At 48.1% G+C, this 27,911-nt stretch overlaps 1 protein-coding gene across 1 annotated transcript in view; it reads right to left on the reverse strand.

Moving 5' to 3' along the window:
• Nucleotides 1–27,911, reverse strand: part of col6a1 (collagen, type VI, alpha 1) — a 63,528-nt gene that overhangs the window by 15,492 nt on the left and 20,125 nt on the right. The window contains exons 17-24 of the mRNA XM_055882439.1: nt 27,510–27,572; nt 26,765–26,827; nt 23,279–23,341; nt 20,913–20,975; nt 20,773–20,823; nt 20,536–20,571; nt 18,572–18,634; nt 9,717–9,782 (exon numbers count right to left, since the gene is read on the reverse strand). Coding sequence (XP_055738414.1) covers nt 9,717–9,782; nt 18,572–18,634; nt 20,536–20,571; nt 20,773–20,823; nt 20,913–20,975; nt 23,279–23,341; nt 26,765–26,827; nt 27,510–27,572 — 468 coding nt within the window. The remainder of the gene's footprint in view (nt 1–9,716; nt 9,783–18,571; nt 18,635–20,535; nt 20,572–20,772; nt 20,824–20,912; nt 20,976–23,278; nt 23,342–26,764; nt 26,828–27,509; nt 27,573–27,911) is intronic.

The following is a 27,911-nucleotide window of genomic DNA, read 5'->3' on the forward strand; positions in this document are numbered from 1 at the left end:
TAGTCCTACTGTAATAGATGAATGGGGCTAGTAGAGGAGTCCTACTGTAATAGATGATTGGGGCTAGTTAGTGTAGTAGCCCTACTGTAATAGATGAATGGGACTAGTAGAGGAGGACTACTGTAATAGATGAATGGGACTAGTAGAGGAGTCCTACTGTAATAGATGAATAGGACTAGTAGAGGAGTCCTACTGTAATAGATGAATGGGACTGGTAGAGGAGTCCTACTGTAATAGATGAATGGGACTAGTAGAGGAGCCCTACTGTAATAGATGAATGGGACTAGTAGAGGAGTCCTACTGTAATAGATGAATGGGACTAGTTAGTGTAGTAGTCCTACTGTAATAGATGAATGGGACTAGTAGAGGAGCCCTACTGTAATAGATGAATGGGACTAGTAGAGGAGTCCTACTGTAATAGATGAATGGGACTAGTTAGTGTAGTAGTCCTACTGTAATAGATGAATGGGACTAGTAGAGGAGTCCTACTGTAATAGATGAATGGGGCTAGTAGAGGAGTCCTACTGTAATAGATGAATGGGGCTAGTTAGTGTAGTAGCCCTACTGTAATAGATGAATGGGACTAGTAGAGGAGCCCTACTGTAATAGATGAATGGGACTAGTAGAGGAGTCCTACTGTAATAGATGAATGGGACTAGTAGAGGAGTCGTACTGTAATAGATGAATGGGGCTAGTTAGTGTAGTAGTCCTACTGTAATAGATGAATGGGGCTAGTAGAGGAGCCCTACTGTAATAGATGAATGGGACTAGTAGAGGAGTCCTACTGTAATAGATGAATGGGACTAGTAGAGGAGTCCTACTGTAATAGATGATTGGGGCTAGTTAGTGTAGTAGCCCTACTGTAATAGATGAATGGGACTAGTAGAGGAGGACTACTGTAATAGATGAATGGGACTAGTAGAGGAGTCCTACTGTAATAGATGAATGGGACTAGTAGAGGAGTCCTACTGTAATAGATGAATGGGACTAGTAGAGGAGTCCTACTGTAATAGATGAATGGGGCTAGTTAGTGTAGTAGTCCTACTGTAATAGATGAATGGGGCTAGTAGAGGAGTCCTACTGTAATAGATGATTGGGGCTAGTTAGTGTAGTAGCCCTACTGTAATAGATGAATGGGACTAGTAGAGGAGGACTACTGTAATAGATGAATGGGACTAGTAGAGGAGTCCTACTGTAATAGATGAATAGGACTAGTAGAGGAGTCCTACTGTAATAGATGAATGGGACTGGTAGAGGAGTCCTACTGTAATAGATGAATGGGACTAGTAGAGGAGCCCTACTGTAATAGATGAATGGGACTAGTAGAGGAGTCCTACTGTAATAGATGAATGGGACTAGTTAGTGTAGTAGTCCTACTGTAATAGATGAATGGGACTAGTAGAGGAGCCCTACTGTAATAGATGAATGGGACTAGTAGAGGAGTCCTCCTGTAATAGATGAATGGGACTAGTTAGTGTAGTAGTCCTACTGTAATAGATGAATGGGGCTAGTAGAGGAGCCCTCCTGTAATAGATGAATGGGACTAGTTAGTGTAGTAGTCCTACTGTAATAGATGAATGGGACTAGTAGAGGAGTCCTACTGTAATAGATGAATGGGGCTAGTTAGTGTAGTAGCCCTACTGTAATAGATGAATGGGACTAGTAGAGGAGCCCTACTGTAATAGATGAATGGGACTAGTAGAGGAGTCCTACTGTAATAGATGAATGGGACTAGTAGAGGAGTCCTACTGTAATAGATGAATGGGGCTAGTTAGTGTAGTAGTCCTACTGTAATAGATGAATGGGGCTAGTAGAGGAGTCCTACTGTAATAGATGATTGGGGCTAGTTAGTGTAGTAGCCCTACTGTAATAGATGAATGGGACTAGTAGAGGAGGACTACTGTAATAGATGAATGGGACTAGTAGAGGAGTCCTACTGTAATAGATGAATAGGACTAGTAGAGGAGTCCTACTGTAATAGATGAATGGGACTGGTAGAGGAGTCCTACTGTAATAGATGAATGGGACTAGTAGAGGAGCCCTACTGTAATAGATGAATGGGACTAGTAGAGGAGTCCTACTGTAATAGATGAATGGGACTAGTTAGTGTAGTAGTCCTACTGTAATAGATGAATGGGACTAGTAGAGGAGCCCTACTGTAATAGATGAATGGGACTAGTAGAGGAGTCCTACTGTAATAGATGAATGGGACTAGTTAGTGTAGTAGTCCTACTGTAATAGATGAATGGGACTAGTAGAGGAGTCCTACTGTAATAGATGAATGGGGCTAGTAGAGGAGTCCTACTGTAATAGATGAATGGGGCTAGTTAGTGTAGTAGCCCTACTGTAATAGATGAATGGGACTAGTAGAGGAGCCCTACTGTAATAGATGAATGGGACTAGTAGAGGAGTCCTACTGTAATAGATGAATGGGACTAGTAGAGGAGTCGTACTGTAATAGATGAATGGGGCTAGTTAGTGTAGTAGTCCTACTGTAATAGATGAATGGGGCTAGTAGAGGAGCCCTACTGTAATAGATGAATGGGACTAGTAGAGGAGTCCTACTGTAATAGATGATTGGGGCTAGTTAGTGTAGTAGCCCTACTGTAATAGATGAATGGGACTAGTAGAGGAGGACTACTGTAATAGATGAATGGGACTAGTAGAGGAGTCCTACTGTAATAGATGAATGGGACTAGTAGAGGAGTCCTACTGTAATAGATGAATGGGACTAGTAGAGGAGCCCTACTGTAATAGATGAATGGGACTAGTTAATGTAGTAGTCCTACTGTAATAGATGAATGGGGCTAGTAGAGGAGCCCTACTGTAATAGATGAATAGGACTAGTAGAGGAGCCCTACTGTAATAGATGATTGGGGCTAGTTAGTGTAGTAGTCCTACTGTAATAGATGAATGGGGCTAGTAGAGGAGTCCTACTGTAATAGATGAATGGGACTAGTAGAGGAGCCCTACTGTAATAGATGAATGGGACTAGTTAATGTAGTAGTCCTACTGTAATAGATGAATGGGACTAGTAGAGGAGCCCTACTGTAATAGATGAATGGGACTAGTAGAGGAGCCCTACTGTAATAGATGAGTGGGACTAGTAGAGGAGATATACTGTAATAGATGAATGGGACTAGTAGAGGAGCCCTACTGTAATAGATGAGTGGGACTAGTAGAGGAGATATACTGTAATAGATGAATGGGACTAGTTAGTGTAGTAGCCCTACTGTAATAGATGAATGGGACTAGTAGAGGAGTCCTACTGTAATAGATGAATGGGACAAGTAGAGGAGCCCTACTGTAATAGATGAATGGGGCTAGTAGAGGAGCCCTACTGTAATATATGAATGGGGCTAGTAGAGGAGCCCTACTGTAATAGATGAATGGTACTAGTAGAGGAGTCCTACTGTAATAGATGAATGGGACTAGTTAGTGTAGTAGTCCTACTGTAATAGATGAATGGGACTAGTAGAGGAGTCCTACTGTAATAGATGAATGGGGCTAGTTAGTGTAGTAGCCCTACTGTAATAGATGAATGGGACTAGTAGAGGAGCCCTACTGTAATAGATGAATGGGACTAGTAGAGGAGTCCTACTGTAATAGATGAATGGGACTAGTAGAGGAGTCCTACTGTAATAGATGAATGGGGCTAGTTAGTGTAGTAGTCCTACTGTAATAGATGAATGGGGCTACTAGAGGAGTCCTACTGTAATAGATGATTGGGGCTAGTTAGTGTAGTAGCCCTACTGTAATAGATGAATGGGACTAGTAGAGGAGGACTACTGTAATAGATGAATGGGACTAGTAGAGGAGTCCTACTGTAATAGATGAATAGGACTAGTAGAGGAGCCCTACTGTAATAGATGAATGGGACTAGTAGAGGAGTCCTACTGTAATAGATGAATGGGACTAGTAGAGGAGCCCTACTGTAATAGATGAATGGGACTAGTAGAGGAGTCCTACTGTAATAGATGAATGGGACTAGTAGAGGAGTCCTACTGTAATAGATGAATAGGACTAGTAGAAGAGTCCTACTGTAATAGATGAATGGGACTAGTTAGTGTAGTAGTCCTACTGTAAAAGATGAATGGGACTAGTAGAGGAGTCCTACTGTAATAGATGAATGGGACTAGTTAGTGTAGTAGTCCTACTGTAATAGATGAATGGGACTAGTAGAGGAGCCCTACTGTAATAGATGAATGGGACTAGTAGAGGAGTCCTACTGTAATAGATGAATGGGACTAGTTAGTGTAGTAGTCCTACTGTAATAGATGAATGGGACTAGTAGAGGAGTCCTACTGTAATAGATGAATGGGGCTAGTAGAGGAGTCCTACTGTAATAGATGAATGGGGCAAGTTAGTGTAGTAGCCCTACTGTAATAGATGAATGGGACTAGTAGAGGAGCCCTACTGTAATAGATGAATGGGACTAGTAGAGGAGTCCTACTGTAATAGATGAATGGGACTAGTAGAGGAGTCCTACTGTAATAGATGAATGGGGCTAGTTAGTGTAGTAGTCCTACTGTAATAGATGAATGGGGCTAGTAGAGGAGCCCTACTGTAATAGATGAATGGGACTAGTAGAGGAGTCCTACTGTAATAGATGATTGGGGCTAGTTAGTGTAGTAGCCCTACTGTAATAGATGAATGGGACTAGTAGAGGAGGACTACTGTAATAGATGAATGGGACTAGTAGAGGAGTCCTACTGTAATAGATGAATGGGACTAGTAGAGGAGTCCTACTGTAATAGATGAATGGGACTAGTAGAGGAGTCCTACTGTAATAGATGAATGGGACTAGTAGAGGAGTCCTACTGTAATAGATGAATGGGACTAGTAGAGGAGCCCTACTGTAATAGATGAATGGGACTAGTAGAGGAGCCCTACTGTAATAGATGAATGGGACTAGTTAGTGTAGTAGTCCTACTGTAATAGATGAATGGGGCTAGTAGAGGAGTCCTACTGTAATAGATGAATGGGACTAGTAGAGGAGTCCTACTGTAATAGATGAATGGGACTAGTTAGTGTAGTAGTCCTACTGTAATAGATGAATGGGACTAGTAGAGGAGTCCTACTGTAATAGATGAATGGGACTAGTAGAGGAGTCCTACTGTAATAGATGAATGGGGCTAGTAGAGGAGTCCTACTGTAATAGATGAATGGGACTAGTAGAGGAGTCCTACTGTAATAGATGAATGGGACTAGTTAGTGTAGTAGTCCTACTGTAATAGATGAATGGGACTAGTAGAGGAGCCCTACTGTAATAGATGAATGGGACTAGTAGAGGAGTCCTACTGTAATAGATGAATGGGACTAGTAGAGGAGCCCTACTGTAATAGATGAATGGGACTAGTTAATGTAGTAGTCCTACTGTAATAGATGAATGGGACTAGTAGAGGAGCCCTACTGTAATAGATGAATGGGACTAGTAGAGGAGCCCTACTGTAATAGATGAGTGGGACTAGTAGAGGAGATATACTGTAATAGATGAATGGGACTAGTAGAGGAGCCCTACTGTAATAGATGAGTGGGACTAGTAGAGGAGATATACTGTAATAGATGAATGGGACTAGTTAGTGTAGTAGCCCTACTGTAATAGATGAATGGGACTAGTAGAGGAGTCCTACTGTAATAGATGAATGGGACTAGTAGAGGAGCCCTACTGTAATAGATGAATGGGACTAGTAGAGGAGCCCTACTGTAATAGATGAATGGGACTAGTAGAGGAGCCCTACTGTAATAGATGAATGGGGCTAGTTAGTGTAGTAGTCCTACTGTAATAGATGAATGGGACTAGTAGAGGAGCCCTACTGTAATAGATGAATGGGGCTAGTAGAGGAGTCCTACTGTAATAGATGAATGGGACTAGTAGAGGAGCCCTACTGTAATAGATGAATGGGGCTAGTAGAGGAGCCCTACTGTAATAGATGAATGGGGCTAGTAGAGGAGCCCTACTGTAATAGATGAATGGGGCTAGTAGAGGAGTCCTACTGTAATAGATGAATGGGGCTAGTAGAGGAGTCCTACTGTAATAGATGAATGGGGCTAGTTAGTGTAGTAGTCCTACTGTAATAGATGAATGGGGCTAGTAGAGGAGCCCTACTGTAATAGATGAATGGGACTAGTAGAGGAGCCCTACTATAATAGATGAATGGGACTAGTAGAGGAGCCCTACTGTAATAGATGAATGGGACTAGTAGAGGAGTCCTACTGTAATAGATGAATGGGACTAGTAGAGGAGTCCTACTGTAATAGATGAATGGGACTAGTAGAGGAGTCCTACTGTAATAGATGAATGGGACTAGTAGAGGAGTCCTACTGTAATAGATGAATGGGGCTAGTAGAGGAGCCCTACTGTAATAGATGAATGGGACTAGTAGAGGAGCCCTACTGTAATAGATGAATGGGGCTAGTAGAGGAGCCCTACTGTAATAGATGAATGGGACTAGTAGAGGAGTCCTACTGTAATAGATGAATGGGACTAGTAGAGGAGTCCTACTGTAATAGATGAATGGGGCTAGTAGAGGAGTCCTACTGTAATAGATGAATGGGACTAGTAGAGGAGTCCTACTGTAATAGATGAATGGGGCTAGTTAATGTAGTAGTCCTACTGTAATAGATGAATGGGACTAGTAGAGGAGCCCTACTGTAATAGATGAATGGGGCTAGTAGAGGAGTCATACTGTAATAGATGAATGGGGCTAGTTAGTGTAGTAGTCCTACTGTAATAGATGAATGGGACTAGTAGAGGAGTCCTACTGTAATAGATGAATGGGACAAGTAGAGGAGCCCTACTGTAATAGATGAATGGGGCTAGTAGAGGAGCCCTACTGTAATAGATGAATGGGACTAGTAGAGGAGTCCTACTGTAATAGATGAATGGGACTAGTAGAGGAGTCCTACTGTAATAGATGAATGGGGCTAGTAGAGGAGTCCTACTGTAATAGATGAATGGGACTAGTAGAGGAGTCCTACTGTAATAGATGAATGGGGCTAGTTAATGTAGTAGTCCTACTGTAATAGATGAATGGGACTAGTAGAGGAGCCCTACTGTAATAGATGAATGGGGCTAGTAGAGGAGTCATACTGTAATAGATGAATGGGGCTAGTTAGTGTAGTAGTCCTACTGTAATAGATGAATGGGACTAGTAGAGGAGTCCTACTGTAATAGATGAATGGGGCTAGTTAATGTAGTAGTCCTACTGTAATAGATGAATGGGGCTAGTTAGTGTAGTAGTCCTACTGTAATAGATGAATGGGACTAGTAGAGGAGTCCTACTGTAATAGATGAATGGGACTAGTAGAGGAGCCCTACTGTAATAGATGAATGGGGCTAGTTAGTGTAGTAGTTCTACTGTAATAGAACAACAGATGTTCTGTGGACAGCACAGTTTCCAACGGGCAGAACGACAGATGAAAACGTTTTAGAAAACATCAACTCTCTCTCTGCTTTAACATCAACGTCTTTCAATAGTTCTACGTGTCTTTTCCTCCTTCCAATCGCCTTCACTTCCATCTGTTCGTTTCAAGCAGAGAAAATTCATTTTACGAGCATTTTTTCTTGACGAAGAGGATACAACCACACACTCAAGCACCCACACGGCAGTTAATTGTAGGCTGAGTTGAGCATTCTTCCCACAAACACATAACTCAAACTGTTTACCCTAGAAATATGCAACCTAGCCACTAGCCAGGGAAACACAGAGGAGGGGGAGAGACTGCAACCCCCCTCTCTCTCTCAGACCATCTCTCCGTCTCTCTTTGAATAATAATACGTTTAATTTATAACAAAGAAAAAAATCTCCAAGTGCTACAGTGAGTGCGTCTCTCTGTCTCTCTGTCTCTCTGTCTCTCTGTCTCTCTGTCTCTCTGTCTCTCTGTCTCTCTGTCTCTCTGTCTCTCTGTCTCTCTGTCTCTCTGTCTCTCTGTCTCTCTGTCTCTCTGTCTCTCTGTCTCTCTGTCTCTCTGTCTCTCTGTCTCTCTGTCTCTCTGTCTGTGTCTGTCTCTCTCTCTCTCTCTCTCTCTCTCTCTCTCTCTCTCTCTCTCTCTCTCTCTCTCTCTCTCTCTCTCTCTCTCTCTCTCTCTCTCTCTCTCTCTCTCTCTCTCTCTCTCTCTCTCTCTCTCTCTCTCTCTCTCTCTCTCTCTCTCTCTCTCTCTCTCTCTCTCTCTCTCTCTCTCTCTCTCTCTCTCTCTCTGTCTCTCTCTGTCTTTCTGTATCTCTCTCTCTCCCTCTCTCTCTCTCTCTGTCTCTCTGTCTCTCTGTCCCTCTCTGTCTGTCTGTCTGTCTGTCTGTCTGTCTGTCTCTCTCTCTGTCTCTCTCTCTGTCTCTCTCTCTGTCTCTCTCTCTGTCTCTCTCTCTGTCTCTCTCTCTGTCTCTCTCTCTGTCTCTCTGTCTTTCTGTCTCTCTCTGTCTTTCTGTCTCACTGTCTGTCTGTCTGTCTCACTGTCTGTATGTCCCTCTGTCCCTCTGTCCCTCTCTCTCTCTGTCTCTTTCTCTCTCTCTCTCTCTCTCTCTGTCTGTCTGCCTGTCTCTCTCTCTGTCTTTCTGTCTCTCTCTCTCTGTCTTTCTGTCTCTCTCTCTCTCTGTCTCTCTGTCTCTCTGTCCCTCTCTCTCTCTGTCTCTCTGTCTTGCTGTCTCGCTGTCTGTCTGCCTCTCTCCGTCCATCCATCTATAGAAGAGGAGGGGAGGATGGGCCAGCCCTAAGAGCCTGGTCCCTGTCTAGGTCCCTGTCTAGGTCCCTGTCTAGGTTCCTGTCCAGGTCCCTGTCTAGGTTCCTGTCTAGGTCCCTGTCTAGGTTCCTGTCTAGGTTCCTGTCTAGGTTCCTGTCTAGGTCCCTGTCTAGGTCCCTGTCTAGGTCCCTGTCTAGGTCCCTGTCTAGGTCCCTGTCTAGGTCCCTGTCTAGGTCCCTGTCTAGGTCCCTGTCTAGGTCCCTGTCTAGGTCCCTGTCTAGGTCCCTGTCTAGGTCCCTGTCTAGGTTCCTGTCTAGGTTCCTGTCTAGGTCCCTGTCTAGGTCCCTGTCTAGGTCCCTGTCTAGGTCCCTGTCTAGGTCCCTGTCTAGGTTCCTGTCTAGGTTCCTGTCTAGGTCCCTGTCTAGGTTCCTGTCTAGGTCCCTGTCTAGGTCCCTGTCTAGGTCCCTGTCTAGGTCCCTGTCTAGGTCCCTGTTTAGGTCCCTGTCTAGGTCCCTGTCTAGGTTCCTGTCTAGGTCCCTGTCTAGGTCCCTGTCTAGGTCCCTGTCTAGGTTCCTGTCTAGGTCCCTGTCTAGGTCCCTGTCTAGGTTCCTGTCTAGGTTCCTGTCTAGGTCCCTGTCTAGGTTCCTGTCTAGGTCCCTGTCTAGGTCCCTGTCTAGGTCCCTGTCTAGGTCCCTGTCTAGGTCCCTGTCTAGGTCCCTGTCTAGGTTCCTGTCTAGGTCCCTGTCTAGGTTCCTGTCTAGGTCCCTGTCTAGGTCCCTGTCTAGGTCCCTGTCTAGGTCCCTGTCTAGGTCCCTGTCTAGGTCCCTGTCTAGGTCCCTGTCTAGGTTCCTGTCTAGGTCCCTGTCTAGGTCCCTGTCTAGGTTCCTTCCATCTAGACAGTTTCTCCTAGTCAATGTGCTTCTGCTGCTGCATTGCTTGCTCTTTGGGGTTCAAGGCTGGGTATCTGGACAGCACTTTGTGACAACTGCTGATGTAAAAAGGGCTTTATAGAATAAATCTAATTGATCTCTCTGTCTTACCGGGTTTCCTTCAGGTCCTCGGTGACCTTTGGCTCCTTTGTTCCCTGGGAGTCCTGGCGAGTCGTTCTGCAGAGGAGAGACAGGTAGAGCTAGTAACACACACTACAGGTAGTGAAACTTTGACAAAGTGTCGTGAGAGAAAGTGAGACAGACAACTGATGAGTAACCTTTATCCTTATCTCTGGGGTCAAAGTTCACTCCACCTGGTTTGACTCTACTGTCTACTGTCTACTGTTTACTGACTACTGCCTGACTACTGTCTACTGACTACTGCCTGACTAGTGACTACTGTCTACTGACTACAGCCTGTCTACTGGCTACTGTTTACTGACTACTGACTACAGCCTGTCTACTGTCTACTGACTACAGCCTGTCTACTGGCTACTGTTTACTGTCTACTGACTACAGCCTGTCTACTGTCTACTGACTACTGACTATTGTCTTCTGACGACTGCCTGACTAGTGACTACTGTCTACTGCCTCTGAATGGGACTGTGTTACTGTCTACTGCATACTGTCTACAGACTACCGGTTACTGCCTACTGAGCCTCTAACCCTCCAGCCCTGATCCTCTCCCTCTAACCCTCCAGCCCTGATCCTCTCCCTCTAACCCTCCAGCCCTGATCCTCTCCCTCTAACCCTCCAGCCCTGATCCTCTCCCTCTAACCCTCCAGCCCTGATCCTCTCCCTCTAACCCTCCAGCCCTGATCCTCTCCCTCTAACCCTCTAACCCTCCAGCCCTGATCCTCTCCCTCTAACCCTCCAGCCCTGATCCTCTCCCTCTAACCCTCCAACCCTGATCCTCTCCCTCTAACCCTCCAGCCCTGATCCTCTCCCTCTAACCCTCCAGCCCTGAGCCTCTCCCTCTAACCCTCCAGTCCTGATCCTCTCTCTCTAACCCTCCAGCCCTGATCCTCTCCCTCTGACCCTCCAGCCCTGATCCTCTCCCTCTAACCCTCTAACCCTCCAGCCCTGATCCTCTCTCTCTAAACCTCCAACCCTGATCCTCTCTCTCTAACCCTCCAGCCCTGATCCTCTCCCTCTAACCCTCCAGCCCTGATCCTCTCCCTCTGACCCTCCAACCCTGATCCTCTCTCTCTAACCATCCAGCCCTGATCCTCTCCCTCTAACCCTCCAGCCCTGATCCTCTCCCTCTGACCCTCCAACCCTGATCCTCTTTCTCTAACCCTCCAGCCCTGATCCTCTCCCTCTGACCCTCCAACCCTGATCCTCTCTCTCTAAACCTCCAGCCCTGATCCTCTCCCTCCGACCCTCCAGCCCTGATCCTCTCCCTCTGACCCTCCAGCCCTGATCCTCTCCCTCTAACCCTCCAGCCCTGATCCTCTCCCTCTAACCCTCTAACCCTCCAGCCCTGATCCTCTCCCTCTAACCCTCCAGCCCTGATCCTCTCCCTCTAACCCTCAAACCCTGATCCTCTCCCTCTAACCCTCCAGTCCTGATCCTCTCTCTCTAACCCTCCAGCCCTGATCCTCTCCCTCTGACCCTCCAGCCCTGATCCTCTCCCTCTAACCCTCCAGCCCTGATCCTCTCCCTCTAACCCTCCAGCCCTGATCCTCTCCCTCTAACCCTCCAGCCCTGATCCTCTCTCTCTAACCCTCCAACCCTGATCCTCTCTCTCTAACCCTCCAGCCCTGATCCTCTCCCTCTGACCCTCCAGCCCTGATCCTCTCCCTCTGACCCTCCAACCCTGATCCTCTCTCTCTAACCATCCAGCCCTGATCCTCTCCCTCTAACCCTCCAGCCCTGATCCTCTCCCTCTAACCCTCCAGCCCTGATCCTCTCCCTCTAACCCTCCAGCCCTGATCCTCTCCCTCTAACCCTCTAACCCTCCAGCCCTGATCCTCTCCCTCTAACCCTCCAGCCCTGATCCTCTCCCTCTAACCCTCCAGCCCTGATCCTCTCCCTCTGACCCTCCAACCCTGATCCTCTCTCTCTAACCCTCCAGCCCTGATCCTCTCCCTCTGACCCTCCAACCCTGATCCTCTCCCTCTAAACCTCCAGCCCTGATCCTCTCCCTCTGACCCTCCAGCCCTGATCCTCTCCCTCTGACCCTCCAGCCCTGATCCTCTCCCTCTAACCCTCCAGCCCTGATCCTCTCCCTCTAACCCTCCAGCCCTGATCCTCTCCCTCTAACCCTCCAGCCCTGATCCTCTCCCTCTAACCCTCCAGCCCTGATCCTCTCCCTCTAACCCTCCAGCCCTGATCCTCTCCCTCTAACCCTCCAGTCCTGATCCTCTCTCTCTAACCCTCCAGCCCTGATCCTCTCCCTCTGACCCTCCAGCCCTGATCCTCTCCCTCTAACCCTCTAACCCTCCAGCCCTGATCCTCTCTCTCTAAACCTCCAACCCTGATCCTCTCTCTCTAACCCTCCAGCCCTGATCCTCTCCCTCTAACCCTCCAGCCCTGATCCTCTCCCTCTGACGCTCCAACCCTGACCCTCTCTCTCTAACCATCCAGCCCTGATCCTCTCCCTCTAACCCTCCAGCCCTGATCCTCTCCCTCTGACCCTCCAACCCTGATCCTCTCTCTCTGACCCTCCAGCCCTGATCCTCTCCCTCTGACCCTCCAACCCTGATCCTCTCTCTCTAAACCTCCAGCCCTGATCCTCTCCCTCTGACCCTCCAGCCCTGATCCTCTCCCTCTGACCCTCCAGCCCTGATCCTCTCCCTCTAACCCTCCAGCCCTGATCCTCTCCCTCTAACCCTCTAACCCTCCAGCCCTGATCCTCTCCCTCTAACCCTCCAGCCCTGATCCTCTCCCTCTAACCCTCAAACCCTGATCCTCTCCCTCTAACCCTCCAGTCCTGATCCTCTCTCTCTAACCCTCCAGCCCTGATCCTCTCCCTCTAAACCTCCAGCCCTGATCCTCTCCCTCTAACCCTCCAACCCTGATCCTCTCCCTCTAACCCTCCAGCCCTGATCCTCTCCCTCTAACCCTCCAGCCCTGATCCTCTCTCTCTAACCCTCCAACCCTGATCCTCTCTCTCTAACCCTCCAGCCCTGATCCTCTCCCTCTAACCCTCCAGCCCTGATCCTCTCCCTCTGACCCTCCAACCCTGATCCTCTCTCTCTAACCATCCAGCCCTGATCCTCTCCCTCTAACCCTCCAGCCCTGATCCTCTCCCTCTAACCCTCCAGCCCTGATCCTCTCCCTCTAACCCTCCAGCCCTGATCCTCTCCCTCTAACCCTCTAACCCTCCAGCCCTGATCCTCTCCCTCTAACCCTCCAGCCCTGATCCTCTCCCTCTAACCCTCCAGCCCTGATCCTCTCCCTCTGACCCTCCAACCCTGATCCTCTCTCTCTAACCCTCCAGCCCTGATCCTCTCCCTCTAACCCTCCAGCCCTGATCCTCTCCCTCTGACCCTCCAACCCTGATCCTCTCTCTCTAAACCTCCAGCCCTGATCCTCTCCCTCTAACCCTCCAGCCCTGATCCTCTCCCTCTGACCCTCCAGCCCTGATCCTCTCCCTCTAACCCTCCAGCCCTGATCCTCTCCCTCTAACCCTCCAGCCCTGATCCTCTCCCTCTGACCCTCCAGCCCTGATCCTCTCCCTCTAACCCTCCAGCCCTGATCCTCTCCCTCTAACCCTCCAGCCCTGATCCTCTCTCTCTAACCCTCCAGCCCTGATCCTCTCCCTCTGACCCTCCAGCCCTGATCCTCTCCCTCTAACCCTCCAGCCCTGATCCTCTCCCTCTAACCCTCTAACCATCCAGCCCTGATCCTCTCCCTCTGACCCTCCAGCCCCGATCCTCTCCCTCTAACCCTCCAGCCCTGATCCTCTCCCTCTAACCCTCTAACCCTCCAGCCCTGATCCTCTCCCTCTAACCCTCCAACCCTGTTCCTCTCCCTCTAACCCTCCAGCCCTGATCCTCTCCCTCTAACCCTCCAGCCCTGATCCTCTCCCTCTAACCCTCCAGCCCTGATCCTCTCCCTCTGACCCTCCAGCCCTGATCCTCTCCCTCTAACCCTCCAGCCCTGATCCTCTCCCTCTGACCCTCCAGCCCTGATCCTCTCCCTCTGACCCTCCAGCCCTGATCCTCTCCCTCTAACCCTCCAGCCCTGATCCTCTCCCTCTAACCCTCCAGCCCTGATCCTCTCCCTCTAACCCTCCAGCCCTGATCCTCTCTCTCTAAACCTCCAGCCCTGATCCTCTCCCTCTGACCCTCCAGCCCTGATCCTCTCCCTCTGACCCTCCAGCCCTGATCCTCTCCCTCTAACTCTCCAGCCCTGATCCTCTCCCTCTAACCCTCTAACCCTCCAGCCCTGATCCTCTCCCTCTAACCCTCCAACCCTGATCCTCTCCCTCTGACCCTCCAGCCCTGATCCTCTCCCTCTGACCCTCCAGCCCTGATCCTCTCCCTCTAACCCTCCAGCCCTGATCCTCTCCCTCTAACCCTCCAGCCCTGATCCTCTCCCTCTAACCCTCTAACCCTCCAGCCCTGATCCTCTCCCTCTAACCCTCCAGCCCTGATCCTCTCCCTCTAACCCTCCAGCCCTGATCCTCTCCCTCTAACCCTCCAGCCCTGATCCTCTCCCTCTAACCCTCCAACCCTGATCCTCTCCCTCTAACCCTCCAGCCCTGATCCTCTCCCTCTAACCCTCCAGCCCTGATCCTCTCCCTCTAACCCTCCAGCCCTGATCCTCTCCCTCTAACCCTCCAACACTGATCCTCTCCCTCTAACCCTCCAGCCCTGATCCTCTCCCTCTAACCCTCCAACCCTGATCCTCTCCCTCTAACCCTGAGCTTGTTAACCCTGTCTCTTTGTCTCTCCTCTCTCTGAGATGAGAACTTCGCCCTATCCCCTCTAACAATCACCTTCTCTTGTAACAACCTTCCAGCCCTCCGAAACTCTGACCTGAAGCTCTCCGTGTCTGCCTCTGATGTCTATGGAACAGACATGGGCTAGTCATATATCACACACACACACACACACACACACACACACACACACACACACACACACACACACACACAAACACACTGTTCTTGTTGATTGTATCTCTACCATAAATCTTTCCTCCAGTGACAGTTTGACAGAGACAATTATAAACATTATTTAAGATGGCTATCCTAACCTTGTTATTTAAGCTAGGTCATTACCCTGTTCTTCTCTTCTGGTCTTAAAAAGCTACATGTTAGGTTATGAAGGCTTTAGTTATTTTAGTGGTATGGGCCAGGGGGCTTGGGCAAAGAACTAGGGCTGAGGGGAGGGGTGAGGGATGGGGCTGAGGGGAGGGCTGAGGGGAGGACTGAGGGCTAGGGCTGAGGGGAGGGGTGCGGGATGGGGCTGAGGGGAGGGCTCAGGGATGGGGCTGAGGGGAGGGCTGAGGATTGGGGCTGAGGGATGAGGCTGAGGGATGGGGCTGAGGGCTAGGGCTGAGGGGAGGGCTGAGAGATGGGGCTGAGCAGAGGGCTGAGGATTGGGGCTGAGGGATGAGGCTGAGGGATGGGGCTGAGGGATGGGGCTGAGGGGAGGGCTGAGGGATGGGGCTGAGGGGAGGGCTGAGGGGAGGGCTGAGGGGAGGGCTGAGGTATGGGGCTGAGGGGAGAGCTGAGGAATGGGGCTGAGGGGAGAGCTGAGGAATGGGGCTGAGGTATGGGGCTGAGGGGAGGGCTGAGGGATTGGGCTAAGGGGAGGGCTGAGGGGAGGGCTGAGGGGAGGGCTGAGGGATGGGGCTGATGGGAGGGCTGAGGGATGGGGCTGAGGGATGGGGCTGAGGGGAGGGCTGAGGGGAGGGCTGAGGGGAGGGCTGAGGGGAGGGCTGAGGGATGGGGCTGAGGGGAGGGCTGAGGGATGGGGCTGAGGGATGGGGCTGAGGGATGGGGCTGAGGGATGGGGCTGAGGGATGGGGCTGAGGGATTGGGCTGAGGGGAGGGCTGAGGGATTGGGCTGAGGGGAGGGCTGAGGGATGGGGCTGAGGGGAGGGCTGAGGGATGGGGCTGAGGGGAGGGATGAGGGGAGGGCTGAGGGGAGGGCTGAGGTATGGGGCTGAGGGGAGAGCTGAGGAATGGGGCTGAGGGGAGAGCTGAGGAATGGGGCTGAGGTATGGGGCTGAGGGGAGGGCTGAGGTATGGGGCTGAGGGGAGGGCTGAGGGATTGGGCTAAGGGGAGGGCTGAGGGGAGGGCTGAGGGGAGGGCTCAGGGATGGGGCTGATGGGAGGGCTGAGGGATGGGGCTGAGGGGAGAGCTGAGGAATGGGGCTGAGGTATGGGGCTGAGCAGAGGGCTGAGGGGAGGGCTGAGGGGAGGGCTGAGGTATGGGGCTGAGGGGAGAGCTGAGGAATGGGGCTGAGGGGAGAGCTGAGGAATGGGGCTGAGGTATGGGGCTGAGGGGAGGGCTGAGGGATTGGGCTGAGGGGAGGGCTGAGGGGAGGGCTGAGGGATGGGGCTGAGGGGAGGGCTGAGGTATGGGGCTGAGGGGAGAGCTGAGGAATGGGGCTGAGGGGAGAGCTGAGGAATGGGGCTGAGGTATGGGGCTGAGGGGAGGGCTGAGGGATTGGGCTAAGGGGAGGGCTGAGGGGAGGGCTGAGGGGAGGGCTGAGGGATGGGCTGATGGGAGGGCTGAGGGATGGGGCTGAGGGATGGGGCTGAGGGGAGGGCTGAGGGGAGGGCTGAGGGGAGGGCTGAGGGATGGGGCTGAGGGGAGGGCTGAGGGATGGGGCTGAGGGATGGGGCTGAGGGATGGGGCTGAGGGATGGGGCTGAGGGATGGGGCTGAGGGATGGGGCTGAGGGATTGGGCTGAGGGGAGGGCTGAGGGATGGGGCTGAGGGGAGGGCTGAGGGATGGGGCTGAGGGGAGGGATGAGGGGAGGGCTGAGGGGAGGGCTGAGGTATGGGGCTGAGGGGAGAGCTGAGGAATGGGGCTGAGGGGAGAGCTGAGGAATGGGGCTGAGGTATGGGGCTGAGGGGAGGGCTGAGGTATGGGGCTGAGGGGAGGGCTGAGGGATTGGGCTAAGGGGAGGGCTGAGGGGAGGGCTGAGGGGAGGGCTCAGGGATGGGGCTGATGGGAGGGCTGAGGGATGGGGCTGAGGGGAGAGCTGAGGAATGGGGCTGAGGTATGGGGCTGAGCAGAGGGCTGAGGGGAGAGCTGAGGGGAGGGCTGAGGTATGGGGCTGAGGTATGGGGCTGAGGAATGGGGCAGAGGAGAGGGCTGAGGGGAGGGCTGAGGTATGGGGCTGAGGGGAGGGCTGAGGGGAGGGCTAAGGGGAGGGCTGAGGGATGGGGCTGAGGGGAGGGCTGAGGGGAGGGCTGAGGGGAGGGCTGAGGGATTGGGCTGAGGGGAGGGCTGAGGGATTGGGCTGATGGGAGGGCTGAGGGGAGGGCTGAGGGATGGGGCTGAGGGGAGGGCTGAGGGATGGGGCTGAGGGATGGGGCTGAGGGATGGGGCTGAGGGGAGGGCTGAGGGGAGGGCTGAGGGATGGGGCTGAAGGGAGGGCTGAGGGATGGGGCTGAGGGATGGGGCTGAGGGATGGGGCTGAGGGATGGGGCTGAGGGGAGGGCTGAGGGATTGGGCTGAGGGGAGGGCTGAGGGATTGGGCTGATGGGAGGGCTGAGGGGAAGGCTGAGGGGAGGGCTGAGGGATTGGGCTGATGGGAGGGCTGAGGGGAGTGCTGAGGGATGGGGCTGAGGGATGGGGCTGAGGGGAGGGCTGAGGGGAGGGCTGAGGGATGGGGCTGGAGGGACTATAACACATCACTGGGACTATAACACATCACTGGGACTATAACACATCACTGAGACTATAACACATCACTGGGACTATAACACATCACTGGGACTATAACACATCACTGGGACTATAACACATCACTGGGACTATAACACACATCACTGGGACTATAACACACATCACTGAGACTATAACACATCACTGGGACTATAACACATCACTGGGACTATAACACATCACTGGGACTATAACACACATCACTGGGACTATAACACATCACTGGGACTATAACACATCACTGGGACTATAACACATCACTGGGACTATAACACACATCACTGGGACTATAACACATCACTGGGACTATAACACATCACTGGGACTATAACACACATCACTGGGACTATAACACATCACTGGGACTATAACACATCACTGGGACTATAACACATCACTGGGACTATAACACATCACTGGGACTATAACACATCACTGGGACTATAATACACATCACTGGGACTATAACACACATCACTGGGACTATAACACATCACTGGGACTATAACACATCACTGGGACTATAACACATCACTGGGACTATAACACATCACTGGGACTATAACACACATCACTGGGACTATAACACATCACTGGGACTATAACACATCACTGGGGTTCAACTAGAGAAATGAGCTGCCCACATACTCTCCCCTCATTTCCTGGTATCCATGACAATGACACATACACAGCTGCAGCAGCTCACAGCTTCTAACACTCACACACACACACACACACACACACACACACACACACACACACACACACACACAGACACAGACACAGACACACACAGACACAGACACACACACACACACACACAGCGTCCAGAACATAAAGCGTTACCAGCTGCAAGACTGAAAGATAGAGGGAGAGAAGAAGGAGCGGGAGAAGGAGGGAGAGGAGGAGGAGCGGGAGAAGAAAGAGCGGGAGAAGAAGGAGGGAGAGAAGAAGGAGCGGGAGAAGAAGGAGCGGGAGACGAAGGAGGGAGAGACTGGGGAGGGAGAGACTGGGGAGGGAGAGAAGAAGGAGGGAGAGACTGGGGAGGGAGAGAAAAGGGAGGGATAGACTGGGGAGGGAGAGACAGATACAGATGGTGTGACTCACGTCCAGGCCGGGGTTTCCAGGCTCTCCGTCATCTCCTTTGGGTCCCGGGGTTCCCTTCCCGCCCTGAAGGTCACAGGTCAGGGGTCAGAGACAGTTGTCATGGAAATCTCTTGATGAATCAGACATTGGGCGAACCAGACCAAATACAACTGGCAAATCGTCATGTCTCAGATAAAGAAGGACTGTATCTCAAATGGCACTCTATTCCCTATATAGTCATGAAATAGGCTAGGTCAAATGCTGTATACTACACAGGGTGCCATTTGGGAAACAGCCTTGGCTTGACGTTTGTTTCTCACCAAACCCAGATAAATACATCTACTCTAACACCCAGATGAACCCAGATGAATACATCTACTCTAACACCCAGATAAATACATCTACTCTAACACCCAGATAAATACATCTACTCTAACACCCAGATAAATACATCTACTCTAACACCCAGATAAATACATCTACTCTAACACCCAGATGAACCCAGATAAATACATCTACTCTAACACCCAGATGAACCCAGATAAATACATCTACTCTAACACCCAGATAAATACATCTACTCTAACACCCAGATAAATACATCTACTCTAACACCCAGATAAATACATCTACTCTAACACCCAGATAAATACATCTACTCTAACACCCAGATGAACCCAGATAAATACATCTACTCTAACACCCAGATAAATACATCTACTCTAACACCCAGATAAATACATCTACTATAACACCCAGATGAACCCAGATAAATACATCTACTCTAACACCCAGATAAATACATCTACTCTAACACCCAGATAAATACATCTACTCTAACACCCAGATGAACCCAGATAAATACATCTACTCTAACACCCAGATAAATACATCTACTCTAACACCCAGATGAACCCAGATAAATACATCTACTATAACACCCAGATAAATACATCTACTATAACACCCAGATAAATACATCTACTCTAACACCCAGATAAATAGATCTACTCTAACACCCAGATAAATACATCTACTCTAACACCCAGATAAATACATCTACTCTAACACCCAGATGAACCCAGATAAATACATCTACTCTAACACCCAGATAAACCCAGATGAATACATCTACTCTAACACCCAGATAAATACATCTACTCTAACACCCAGATGAACCCAGATAAATACATCTACTCTAACACCCAGATAAATACATCTACTATAAAACCCAGATGAACCCAGATAAATACATCTACTCTAACACCCAGATAAACCCAGATGAATACATCTACTCTAACACCCAGATAAATACATCTACTATAAAACCCAGATGAACCCAGATAAATACATCTACTCTAACACCCAGATGAATACATCTACTCTAACACCCAGATAAATACATCTACTCTAACACCCAGATAAATACATCTACTCTAACACCCAGATAAATACATCTACTATAACACCCAGATAAATACATCTACTCTAACACCCAGATAAATACATCTACTCTAACACCCAGATAAATACATCTACTCTAACACCCAGATGAATACATCTACTCTAACACCCAGATAAATACATCTACTCTAACACCCAGATGAATACATCTACTATAACACCCAGATAAATACATCTACTCTAACACCCAGATAAATACATCTACTCTAACACCCAGATAAATACATCTACTCTAACACCCAGATGAATACATCTACTATAACACCCAGATAAATACCTCTTAACCAGAGAGACCCAGGCTATCGTCCTAACTCGCCTCTTAACCAGAGAGACCCAGGCTATCGTCCTAACTCGCCTCTTAACCAGAGAGACCCAGGCTATCGTCCTAACTCGCCTCTTAACCAGAGAGACCCAGGCTATTGTCCTAACTCGCTACAGTACTACGATAGCGTGATATAGTGTGAGACGCTGCCTTGGGGCTGATTCTGAGGTGAGAGGTTATAGGTGAAAGGTGAACTCACCGGCTCTCCAATGCCCCCTCGTTGGCCGGGGTAACCCTGAGAGAGGAGAGGGATGTGTGAGAGACGGCAGACAACACACACACACACACACACACACACACACACACACACACACACACACACACACACACACACACACACACACACACACACACACACACACACACACACACACACACACACACACACACAACCATGAACCCAAACAACAATACATCAGATGTAACACAACTGTACCTGGAAACCATGGCAACCTTCAGTTCCATTTCCTGGTGCCCCATCTTCTCCCTGAAACAGAAGAAACAGAACACTTCAGCCTCGTTCTTTTTTTATTTCATTTCCCCTCCCCCCAAATGTTCTCTCTCTCGCCCTCTCACCCTGCCTCCGATCTGGCCTCTGTCTCCAGGAGCTCCTTTGATTCCTCTTGGTCCTTTGGGGCCCTGGGAAATGTAGTTTAGATAGGAGAGAGATGGGAAAGGTAGTTTAGATAGTTAGGAAATCAGACTGGGAACATGAGAAATGAAGTTCAGATATTAACGGAGGAAGACTTCCTGACCACCTGACCTTTGACATCATTTAAGCCAGACACTTTTATCAAAATCAAAATATCCACCTGGTGCACAGCACACTGGTTGGAAAATAAGATGACAAAACCTGAAAGACCCTCAGCTTAGTGATGCATGTGTGATAAGATCCCCAGCTTAGTGATGCATGTGTGATAAGACTCCCAGCTTAGTGATGCATGTGTGATAAGACTCCCAGCTTAGTGATGCATGTGTGATAAGACTCCCAGCTTAGTGATGCATGTGTGATAAGATCCCCAGCTTAGTGATGCATGTGTGATAAGACTCCCAGCTTAGTGATGCATGTGTGATAAGACTCCCAGCTTAGTGATGCATGTGTGATAAGACTCCCAGCTTAGTGATGCATGTGTGATAAGACTCCCAGCTTAGTGATGCATGTGTGATAAGACTCCCAGCTTAGTGATGCATGTGTGATAAGACTCCCAGCTTAGTGATGCATGTGTGATAAGATCCCCAGCTTAGTGATGCATGTATAATTAGACTCCCAGCTTAGTGATGCATGTGTGATTAGACTCCCAGCTTAGTGATGCATGTGTGATAAGATCCCCAGCTTAGTGATGCATGTGTGTGAGATAAATACATGTGTTAACTTCTTATGGCTGCGGGGCAGTATTGAGTAGCTTGGATGAATGGTGCTTCTACACCTGCATTGCTTGCTGTTTGGGGTTTTAGGCTGGGTTTCTGTACAGCACTTTGTGACATCAGCTGATGTAAGAAGGGCTATATAAATACATTTGATTTGAAATTTGATTTGATGAATAAGGTGCCCAGAGGTGCCCAGAGTAAACTGCCTGCTCCTCCGTCCCAGTTGCTAATATATGCATATTATTAGTATATTTGGATAGAAAACACTCTGAAGTTTCTAAAACTTTTTGAATGATGTCTGTGAGTATAACAGAACTCATATGGCAGGCAAAAACCTGAGAAAAATCCAACCAGGAAGTGGGAAATCTGAGGTTTGTAGTTATTCAACTCATGGCCTATCTAATACACAGTGGGATATGGGTCATTTTGCACTTCCTAAGGCTTCCACTAGATGTCAACAGTCTTTAGAACCTTGTCTGATGCTTCTACTGTGAAGTGGGCCCGAATGAGAGGGGATTGAGTAAGGTCTCTCCCAGAGTGCCACGAGCTGAACATGCACGCTCATGTGAGAGTTAGCTGCGTTCCATCGCATTTCTGAAGACAAAGGAATTCTCCGGTTGGAACATTATTGAAGATTTATGTTAAAAACATCCTAAAGATTGATTCAATACATCGTTTGACATGTTTCTATTGACTAACAGAACTTTTTGACATTTCGTCTGCTTTTAGTGAATGTGCTTCGTGACTTTGGATTTGTTGACCAAACGTGCTAACAAAAGTAGCTATTTGGACATAAATGATGGACATTACCGAACAAATCAAACATTTAATGTGGAACTGGGATCCCATGGGAGTGCATTCTGATGAAGATCATCAAAGGTAAGTGAATATTTATAATGTTATTTCTGACTATTTTTGTCTTGATTGGGCTCTGAGCGCCGACCTCAGATTATTGCATGGTTTGCTTTTTCCGTAAAGCTTTTCTGAAATCTGACACAGCGGTTGCATTAAGGAGAAGTGGATCTAAAATTCCATGTATAACAGTTGTATCTTTTATCAATGTTTATGATGAGTATTTCTGTAAATTGATGTGGCTCTCTGCAAAATCACCAGATGTTTTGGAACTACTGAACATAAAGCGCCAATGGATACTGAGATTTTTGGATATAAATATGAACTTTACCGAACAAAACATACATGTATTGTGTAACATGAAGTCCTATGAGTGTCATCTGATGAAGATCATCAAAGGTTAGTGATTCATTTAATCTCTATTTCTGCTTTTTGTGACTCCTGTCTTTGGCTGGAAAAATGGCTGTGTTTTTCTGTGATTTCTACGGTGACCTAACATAATCATTTGTGGTGCTTTCGCTGTAAAGCCTATTTGAAATCGGACACTTTGGTGGGATTAACAACAATATTACCTTTAAAATGGTATAAGATACATGTCTGTTTGAGGAATTTTAATTATGAGATTTCTGTTGTTTGAATTTGGCCCCCTGCACTTTCACTGGCTGTTGTCATATCTATAGATGACGGGATGGATAAACAAATTGATTAACTAGTTGCCCAACCTCTGGTCCGGGGGCGCCCTCATCTCCTCTGTATCCTGGAGACCCCGCCCTGCCGATGTCACCCTGAAACACACACAACAAAACAGTTAGACTTACAACACACACACAATCACAGACACACAGCTCGCCCTAAGACACAGTCATAAAAGTTCATAAAAAGTGTCACTGGGCAGCTCGGGGCTGTGTTTCCCTTTGTAGTCCGTAATGGTTTGCAAACCCTGCCACATCCGACGAGCGTCGGAGCCGGTGTAGTAGGATTCAATCTTAGTCCTGTATTGATGCTTTGCCTGTTCGATGGTTCGTCGGAGGGCATAGAGGAATTTCTTATAAGCGTCCAGGTTAGAGTCCCGCTTCTTGAAAGTTGCAGGTCATTCAGGGGGTTTTCTTTATTTTTACTATTTTCTACGTTGTAGAATAATAGTGAAGACATCAAAACTATGAAATAACACATATGGAATCATGTTAGTAACCTAAAAAGTGTTTTATATTTTAGATTCTTCAACTTAGCCACCCTTTGCCTTGATGACAGCTTTACACATGCTTGGCATTCTCTCAACCAGCTTCACCTGGAATGCTTTTCCAACACTCTTGAAGGAGTTCCCACATATGCTGAGCACTTGGTGGCTGCTTTTCCTTCACCCTGCTGTCCAACTCATCCCAAACCATCTCAATTGGGTTGAGGTCAAGGGATTGTGGATGCCAGGTCATCTGATGCGGCACTCCATCACTCTCCTTATTTGTCAAATAGCCCTTACACAGCCTGGAGGGGTGTTGGGTCATTGTCCTGTTGAAAAACAAATGATACTCCCACGAAACACAAACCAGATGGGATGGCGTGTCGCTGCAGAGTGCTGTGGTAGCCATGCTGGTTAAGTGTGCCTTGAATTCTAAAGAAATCACTGACAGTGTCACCAACAAAGCACCCCATCACCATCACACTTCCTCCTCCATGCTTCACGGTCCACATTTTAGAGTTTTGGTTCCAACAGCCATTTCTTTGTGAGACGCAGAGTAAGATCTCTGGAAGCAACGTCAACACAAGAACTGTTTTTGTCGGGAGCAACCGTACACATGCCTAAGATCCCCATGCGCGATCCCAAGCTTCAGATGGGAATGGTGTAAAGCTCGCTGCCATTGGACTCTGGAGCAGTGGAAACACGTTCTCTGGAGTGATGAATCACGCTTCACCGTTTGGCAGTCCAAAGGATTAATCTGGGTTTAGCAAATGCCAGGAGAACGCTACCTGCCCTAATGCATAGTGCCAACTTAAAGTTTGGTGGAGGAGGAATGATGGTCTGGGGCTGTTTTTCTTGGCCCCTTAGTTCCAGTGAAAGGAAATCTTTAACACTACAACATTCAATGACATTATAGATGATTCTGTGCTTCCAATTTTGTGGCAACAGCTTGGGGATGGCCCTTTCCTGTTTCAGCATGACAATGCTCCCATGCAAAAAGCGAGGTCCATACAGAAATGGTTTGTCGAGATCGGTGTGGAAAAACTTGACTGGCCTGCACAGAGCCCTGACCTCAACCCCATCAAACACCTTTGTGATGCATTGGATCGCCGACTGCGAGCCAGGCCTAATCGCCCAACATCAGTGCCCGACCTCACTAGTGTTCTTGTGGCTGAATGGAAGCAAGTCCCCACAGCAATGTTCCAACATCTAGTGGAAAGCCTTCCCAGAAGAGTGGAGGCTGTTATAGCAGCAAAGGGGGGACCATATAAATGCCCATGATTTTGGAATGAGATGTTGGACGAGCAGGTGTCCACATACTTTTGGTCATGTAGTGTACAAACCTTCCAACCCCAAAAGGCCTGAGGTGTTGATGTTATACTAAACTAAATGATAAAATATACCACAAAATACAATTGGCTATTCTTAAACTCTTCAAGATTGTCCTCAGCTCTGGCATCTTCCCCAATATGTGGAACTAAGGTCTGGCCACCCAAATCCACAAAAGTGGAGACAAATTTGATCACGATAATTACTCAGGAATGTGCGTCAACAGCAACCTCATACAAATCCTCTGCATTATCATCAACAGCAGACTCCAACATTTCCTCAGTGAAAACAATGTCCTGAGCAAATGTCAAATTTGGCTTCTTACCAAAATACCGTACGACAGACCACTTAAAATACACCCTTACTGACAAACAAACCATAACAGACAAAGTCTTCTCATGCTTTGTTGATTTCAAAAAAAGCTTTTGACTCAATTTGGCACGAGGGTCTGGTATACAAATGGAAGGAAAGTGGTGTTGGGGGAAAAACATTTGACAATATAAAATCAATGTACACAAACAACAAGTCTGCAAATAAACACCTACATTTCTTTCCTCAGGGCCGGGGGGTGAGACAAGGATGCAGCTTGAGGCCCACCCTCTTCAACATACAGGGCCTTCAGAAATTATTCACACCCCTGGACTTTTTCCACATTTTGTTGCGCTACAGCCTGAATTTAAAATGGACACTCATCTCATCTCATCTCTGTACCCCACAATAACAACTATATGTAAGGTCCCTAAATCTAACAGTGATTTTCAATATGTCTGCCTTTGTGCGTATACAACTTAAATCTGACCGTGGGGCCGTAGCGTTAGCCTAGGTAGCTACTATAGTATGGATCCCAGGAAGAGTAGCTGCTGCTTTATCTAATGGGGATCTAATTAGTATCTTGCTGCTTTATCTAATAGGGATCTAATTAGTAGCTGCTGCTTTATCTAATGGGGATCTAATTAGTATCTTGCTGCTTTATCTAATGGGGGATCTAATTAGTAGCTGCTGCTTTATCTAATGGGGATCTAATTAGTAGCTGCTGCTTTATCTAATGGGGATCTAATTAGTAGCTGCTGCTTTATCTAATGGGGATCTAATTAGTAGCTGCTGCTTTATCTAATGGGGATCTAATTAGTATCTTGCTGCTTTATCTAATGGGGGATCTAATTAGTAGCTGCTGCTTTATCTAATGGGTATCTAATTAGTAGCTGCTGCTTTATCTAATGGGTATCTAATTAGTATCTTGCTGCTTTATCTAATGGGGATCTAATTAGTAGCTGCTGCTTTATCTAATGGGGGATCTAATTAGTATCTTGCTGCTTTATCTAATAGGGATCTAATTAGTAGCTGCTGCTTTATCTAATGGGGATCTAATTAGTAGCTGCTGCTTTATCTAATGGGGGATCTAATTAGTAGCTGCTGCTTTATCTAATGGGTATCTAATTAGTATCTTGCTGCTTTATCTAATGGGGATCTAATTAGTAGCTGCTGCTTTATCTAATGGGGGATCTAATTAGTAGCTGCTGCTTTATCTAATGGGGATCTAATTAGTATCTTACTGCTTTATCTAATGGGGGATCTAATTACAATATGAGATACTAAATACTATTGATGATTGAATGCTGGTATGAAGAGTAGCAAGTATGAATGCTTGATGAACAGTTTTAGACGTTGTGTAATGTCAGAGGTCCGGAACTCGGGTACATACAGGCTCTCCATTGGCTCCAGATGAACCCTCTCTGCCCTGATCTCCACGAGGTCCTGGGTCACCCTGAAGGGACAGAAGACATCCGTCAACACACACCTTCATCATCACCACCACCATCATCATCATCATCATCATCATCATCACCATCATCACCATCACCACCATCACCATCACCATCATCATCATCATCATCATCACCATCATCATCACCACCATCACCCTCACCCTCACCATCACCACCATCACCATCATCACCATCACCATCATCACCATCATCACCATCATCACCATCACCATCACCATCATCACCATCATCATCATCACCACCATCATCAACAACACCATCATCATCATCACCATCATCACCATCATCATCATCATCACCACCACCATCATCACCATCATCACCACCATCATCACCATCATCACCACCATCATCAACAACACCATCATCATCATCAACAACACCATCACCATCATCATCACCACCATCATCACCATCATCACCACCATCATCATCATCATCACCATCATCACCATCATCTTCATCACCACCATCATCATCACCACCATCATCACCATCATCACCATCATCACCACCATCATCATCATCATCACCATCATCATCATCACCACCATCATCACCATCATCACCACCATCATCATCATCATCACCATCATCATCATCACCACCATCTTCATCACCACCATCATCACCACCATCATCATCTTCATCACCACTCACCAAATCTCCTCTTGGTCCTCTGTTTCCACGGGTTCCTTGTTCTCCTTTCTCTCCTGGAGTGCCCTGAAGGAGAATGGACAGAAGTCAACACACATCCTAATCCTAAACCCTAATCCTTAACCTAATCCTAAACCTAAATCCTAATCCTAAACCCTAATCCTTAACCTAATCCTGAACCTAAACCCTAATCCTTAACCTAATCCTGAACCTAAACCCTAATCCTTAACCTAATCCTGAACCTAAACCCTAATCCTAAACCTTAACCTAATCCTAAACCTAAACCCTAATCCTCAACCTAATCCTTAACCTAATCCTAAACCAAAATCCTACTGTTAAAATAGCCTTTGTCCTAATGAGGAAGTGGGAAATGTCATCATGAGGGAGAATGTTCCTCGTTTTACT

The sequence above is a fragment of the Salvelinus fontinalis genome, chromosome 26 (assembly GCF_029448725.1).
Source record: "Salvelinus fontinalis isolate EN_2023a chromosome 26, ASM2944872v1, whole genome shotgun sequence".
Classification (NCBI taxonomy): Eukaryota; Metazoa; Chordata; class Actinopteri; order Salmoniformes; family Salmonidae; genus Salvelinus; species Salvelinus fontinalis.